General features: G+C 41.4%; 1 protein-coding gene across 1 annotated transcript in view; it reads right to left on the bottom strand.

Moving 5' to 3' along the window:
* Positions 1 to 6640, bottom strand: part of KL (klotho) — a gene marked incomplete at its 5' end in the record, with an annotated part of 52003 nt that overhangs the window by 7526 nt on the left and 37837 nt on the right. Inside the window, one exon of the mRNA XM_009290270.1 lies at positions 2462 to 2730. Within this exon, the coding sequence (XP_009288545.1) occupies positions 2462 to 2730 (269 nt within the window). The remainder of the gene's footprint in view (positions 1 to 2461; positions 2731 to 6640) is intronic.

The following is a 6640-nucleotide window of genomic DNA, read 5'->3' on the forward strand; positions in this document are numbered from 1 at the left end:
ACATTGGAAGAGGCTGCCCAGGGAAGTGGTTGAGTCCCCATCCCTGGAGGTATTTAAAAGATGTGTAGATGAGGCACTTAGGGACATGGTTTAGTGGGCATGGTGGGGTTGGGTCGACAGTTGGACTTGATGATCTTAGAGGTCTTTTCCAACCTCAATGATTCTATGATTCTATGATTCTAAACCTGCGACAGATCTCCAGAGAAGCAGATCTTCAGCAAAGACTACAGTAATTTTTAAAATGTTTTTCTTTCAAGACGAAGAAGCTATACCGAAGGGCCTACAGAGAGACTGTCTGTTGTAAATCACCCAGTAGCTTCAGTTTCCAGACCACTCCCTGAACACAGTAAAAGAAATAATGAATGCAACATCATTTCTGTGTTCAGTTCTTTTCCTGACTATGGTGAAAGATGAGTAATGCTCTGCACTTGATTTTTAGCACAAATTCAGTTGACAAGCAAAATTTTTCCTTCTTGCTAAAGATGTCCTTTTTTATTTAACTTACACTGAACTAATTTCCAAGTTATTTCAGCAGGTTGTTGATGTCTGAATCGATTTTTTTTCGGGCCTCCGAGTAAACCTGCTATAGTCACTCCAACAATAAATGCATTTCCCGTAAGTCTTTAGGGCTTCAGATATCAGAATTGCCTGTATGACATACTGGACACAGTAGAAGATGAGCTTCTCAGGGTCCCACAGAATTATACTTTCACTTTTTATGAATATCACAAACACAGTAAGGACTAGACAATGGAAAAGTGAATTACTTAAAATAATGCACAGTGTAAAATCTCCTCATTCATACACTAGCAGAACTCTTACAAGAAAGATCCAAACTACAAGATACTGGTACCACATGTGTTCATTTGTCCTTTTTTCCTTTTTTTTTTTTTTTTGGTGCAAGGTTCCCCTGAGTTCAGATTTCCTTGTCCTGCCCTCTGTTTGAAAAGCAGGTGTCAGCCTACAACCAGTGTTCAACTTGTAGCTGAGGCTCTACAGACTGTATAAAGAAGCTGCTGAAAATCAGTTGCTATTTTCTCCGGAGAGGTCAGTACTGTGCTTATAGAAGAAAGTAATAAAAACCAGCATGTCTGAGGGAAATTGCTTTTCTGGAGAATTGTCCCTTGTAGATTACTAAAGCATGCATTGCCACTAATACTGTGGGAATGTTGTCAAAAGAGTTTTTCCACTGTGATGCATCTACAAATCACACTACCTAAGCCTCACAGCACAAAATGTTTGAATGGCCTTTTGAAATGAAAATATTCAGCTTTGAAGGTTTTGGGGATGGGAGGGATTTTTTAACTGTCTTAGGCTGACTGACTCCACAACTTTATAGCTGTTATCGATCCCAAAGGCAGCAATTCCATTTCCAATCCCTAATCTATCTGGGAGCTAGGAGGATAATGACTGTTGAATCTTCTTGGAAATCGGTGTACCAGGTAAGGAGGCTGCAGTATTCTTCAAGAGAACAAAGTCAGATCTTACTTTTGGAGTGACAAAAAACAAACAAGCCCCCTATACTCTAGCCTTAAGAAAGAGCCTGTCTTTGTGGAAAATCTAAATTAAAAATTCTATTCTTGGATCAAGCCTCAGCATTGAATTTAACTGCACCTCTTTACTATTTTTAGAGAAGCCCTGCAAGCCAAAACAGCATCTGAGAATGACAGAGCCAAACTGTTACAGAGACAATAACTAAGCTACAATTTTTGCACATGCTATGAAGTCTTAAAATTTGAAAGGTTCTCCCAAAGTATCAGATTTAGTTGAAATAAAGAGTGAGAGCTATGAACTGGATCCACAATCTAGCTAGGTGCTATCCAGGGGCACTGAAGGCCTCCATCAGACACAATACTACACAAAATGACAAAGAAGGAATACAGAAATTTCATCTAAATCTAATATTGTTTACTTTTTTTTTTTTACACAAAAGCCCTCTAACAATGGTACCAGGATATATATGCATAACATGTAGAACATGCCACTGGAATTTTAAGAGCTTTCAGGAAGTTTTCTAAAACATGGATTATCACAGCAGACAAATATACTACCATTAAAATTATGGACATGAAAAAGCAGTAATATTTCCCATTTCATAGACTAGGACATTTGGAACTATACTTTAGCAGATCTTACCAACTTCCATTTGAAAAGGACTGACTTCCAGTAACTGATCACATAACACGTCCAGGGAAGATGAGCATCAGACCCCTTTCAATTTCCGTATGTTTTTCTAAAATGTTATTTATCATATCTCAATCTGACTGGATCTCCTTAGTGACACGCAGAAAGTCTAGCGAAGACTGAAAGACCCAGTATTTGGTAAAAAAGCCTTGTACCCATCTCCTTGCAGCACTGTGGTAATATATATCAGCAAAGATGCTCTATCCAGCAAATTTATCAGTATGAACTTGTTCACTGATCTGGCTGGACAGCCTGTCAGCTTTATAATCAGACTCACCTGAATGTAGTTGTCAACAATTCCCCAAGCAAAGCCACACGGAAAAATCCCTTCTATGGGCTGGTTTTCAGGCAAAGGTGGGAAGCCATTTTTTTCTATCAGCTTTTGATAGAACAAGACAGAAGATTTGGGCATCAACTTCTTGTCGTGGCTTTGAAAATCAACATAAAACAATCCACGCCGAATGCTGTATCCCCTGTGCCATTCAAAGCCATCCAGGAGGGACCAGACTGTGTAGCCAAACACAGTAACTCCGTCGTACCGGATGGCTGAGGAAAGAACAAAACCAAACGTATCGCAGTGCTCATTTTTCCTATGTAGATTACACCATAACAGCAATGTTTGCGGTATTCATGTGTAAGAACAATGCAACAGGTCAGATAAGTATCTCGGGGCCTGCCTCAAAGCCCGTTCAGGGAAGATATTTCAACTGCACTCAGGGAGCTGCCAGGGCATGGGTGCACTGTGCAAGGCAGTAGAGGTACCTGGCTTGGCTTTAAACAAGCCAGATTTATAAAGAGAAGCAGTGCAGTAGTGGTTTGAGCAGTGCTGCTAATTAGGCATGTCAAACCTCAGCCTTGGAGCAGAGCACGCTATACTTGAACCGTTTGCAGCAACTCAGCTAGTAACTGCGCTGCACTGCACTCTGCTAAGCACGCACTGCAGCTCACTCCGGGGTAGCTTAAGTGCCATTAATGCAGCACTACCCTGTATGCAAACAAAAGTTATACTCTTTTTGATCCTTCCCCTCCACTACAAATACATATTGAGAAAACCCTGACAACACTTTTGGTGTGCTGATGAATTTTTATTACCAAGGATTTTAAGTAGAAGTGATAATGCAGGAAGACCCTCTTTATTTGATAATTCTGTCTCTTAGCATCTTTTATGGCATAGCATTTTCCAGCTTAAATATTTAAGGGTTTCTAAAAAGATGTATACATTCTAGGTCAACTGTTTGACTTTTAAGAATCACCACACACTTTGTAGGTTAGAATCAGGGTCTACTGGCATCTGTTAGTATTGCCAGGTTTACACTTTTATTTTGAGACTCCAGATGATACTCACTTTTAGTTGTATTAAACACTGAGATTCAGCAAAATGTTCCCGGGCAAGGCTCAGCTTCAGGAAAGGACAGAGCAGTGTGCTTATTTTAATTATATAATTAGACCCACCCTAATTCAGCAATGCATTAAAGCACATTCTTAAATGTTTTTTCGAACTTGAGTTTGGCTCCATAGCCAGCAGAGTTTATCTTTATTACTCACCATCTTCTGTCAACCCAAACTGGGTACTGACTGAACATAATATTTTCCAGCCTAGTAACACTGAAAGCGTTATTTCAGGCAACCAGAATATCAAGATCCTCATTTCCTGGTTTTATTAATGTACCTCATGACAATAATTTATGAAGGACCACATGGATTCTTGATTGTAACCCTGTTTGAATCAATTAAATGAACTGCGGTTAAATAAGCAATGAATTTGGCCCAGTCTCTATCAGAGGTCATGAGAAAATGTCTAAGGAAATGGAGTATTTCTCCTCCTAAAGGCATCATTCTTTTGTGTTTGGCAAATGCCAGTATTTTTCTAACCTCTGCATGCATCCATGATGACATCTGCTGTACCAGCAGAGTAAAAGCCAATACAGGTCCACTTTGTGAACTGGTCTCAGTGAGAATTTCTCTTTCAACAGCATCTCATCCCTTCTGTAAGTCATCACACAGCACTCCCACACTTCCTGAGCACCTCATAAAAATTCTCCTCAAATCCTTCTTTAAAAATGCATTCACTTTTAAGTGTCACCTATGAAAGAAGCAACTTGGAAGAATTTTTGGAAATTCAAAAAAAGTTTGGAAGTCTCAAACATAGTATCCCACACGAATTGCATGTTACTGAAAAACCACCATGAAAATTGTCTTTTTTTTCCTTTTTCTTTTTCCTTTGTCTATCTCCCCTCTTCTCAGTGTCTGTTGGTGTGCAAGCCAGGCTGACTGAAACCTAAACTGTCCTTGCTTCTGAAACTGAATGGCCTTGTCCATACTACCTACTGGAAATAACTCCCAACCTGAGCAATCCCTCACAGCATGCCTAAGTATTCTACTGTGCAGGCCAGAACTCTGCCAGAACTGGGTTAAAAATTAAACAGCACTTCAGCTCACGCTCTGTTTAGCTCACTAGTATAGAAATAGTCTGAGGAAAATTGGCAGACTCATAAGCATCAAATATAGATCCTTAAAACCCTCTGCTCAGCTGCTGTCCAACCCCAGTGCGTGAAGGTGAGGTGTGTGAAGCCTACAGCCCCTGCTTCCATGTGGAAGGTGCCCAAGGATCTGTATGTTTTGCCTCTGGACATACCTGAGAATAGCTTGGTCCTGACCTGTCAGGGGCCTGGCTGTTCCCGTTCTCCTTAAGACTCTTGGAATCCAGACCTGCTAACTCCCCAGATAATGACCTAACCCGTCAGCTAGTCAATGTGGCACAGAGGAGCTTGCATGCCCTCCTGGTCAACATGCGCCACTTTACAAGGAACAATCAATTTATTTGTTGCACCAGAGACAGAGCAGGGAAGTGGATATGACCCTAGAGTAAGTGGTTAGATATCCACCCATGTGAGAAGACATCTCCAACCAATTAGCAGCTCTAATTAATATTTAACTACTTTATATTACAGCTCTATTTACTCTATTCAACCCTAAATGGTATTTGGAGGAAAAAAAGAAAGACCAAGAATAGTAAACAGTAAAAGGATTTAGGGCTGTGAATCCCAAATAAAGAGACCCCTTCCCAGAACCAAAACCAAACAAACAAAAGATGTACGCAGCTTGTCTACAGCATGCAGTGTCAGAATGGGCACCTACGTCAGCACTTCAACTGAAATCGGGAGCACGCTTTTGAGCAAATCTCCCTCCTTATCATACTTTGGTTCACATCACCAAGTGCTCTCAGGATGCATGACCTGGCTTCCCTTGGGGTGAAATTAATCCAGAAATGGGCTTCAGGAATGCACACAGTGTGGACACCAGGCCCTCAACTCCAACTCTTTTTACTCTACAGTAAACTTGCAAGTTTTGCTTGCTCCGACAGGGCTGCACTTACTTGTTAACGTAGATAAAGAAATAAGCGGTTTTGTCTGAACCAGTGCATATACACAATCAGGCAAAGATACTGGCCAGATCTAGGAAGCAGCAAAACCACATTTATGTGGGCCCTGGGTCTACATTAGTTATCCTTGCTTCTCAGTGCTATAGCTCCAATGCCATTTTACTGCTCCGTGACTGCTGGAATGAATTTGGTGGTAACCAGCTCACGAATCTCTACGTTACAGTGCTTTACTGCACTGGATAGACACGTCCTAAGTCGCTTGAGAGAGACAACATGTGCCTTTGTCTTTGGTCTTTAAAGTTGTCCAACAAGACTGCTCACAGACAACACGATGCCTTTTGTGGATCCTTCTCAACTAAATTCCCCCAGGTATTGCATAGACAACTTTGGTATTTACACTGGATTTTGCAGATTCTAATGGGCAGAAGAGTTGGGTGCAATAATTTTCATTGTAATGATGCCGAAGTCCCTTCTGCAGATCCAGTCTGTCTCTGCTTTTTTTTTCCTGTAAAAAGTTTAGCCAAGTGTTAGTATTCTTAACTTAATATGACAAGACTTCTGTTGCTGTTATTATTATTTACTGAGTGGCACATTAAAAGGAAAGAAAGTCTGTAAATTGAGATTGTTTCCAGCCAGCTATGATTAAAAGGCAGATCCCTGTATGTATGTCCAGCAATTGACAAACTAAGCAGAAATGTGCACTCACAGCCCAGAAGGCCAGTCATATCCTGGGCTGCATCGAAAGAAGCGTGGCCAGCAGGTCGAGGGAGGTGATTCTGCCCCTCTACTCTGCTCTGGTGAGACCCCACCTGGAGTGCTGCGTCCAGCTCTGGAGCCCTCAGCATAAGAAAGACACAGACCTGTTGGAGCGGGTCCAGAGGAGGGTCACGAAAATGATCAGGGGGATGGAACACCTCTCCTATGAAGAAAGGCTGAGAGAGTTGGGGTTATTCAGCCTGGAGAAGAGAAGGCTTCGGGGAGACCTTCTTGCAGCCTATCAGTACTTAAAGGGGGCTTATAAAAAAGATGTCGGCAAACTTTTTAGCAGGGCCTGTTGCGACAGGACAAGGGGGA

Source organism: Aptenodytes forsteri, unplaced genomic scaffold (genome assembly GCF_000699145.1).
Source record: "Aptenodytes forsteri isolate BGI_AS27 unplaced genomic scaffold, ASM69914v1 Scaffold155, whole genome shotgun sequence".
NCBI lineage: Eukaryota > Metazoa > Chordata > Aves > Sphenisciformes > Spheniscidae > Aptenodytes > Aptenodytes forsteri.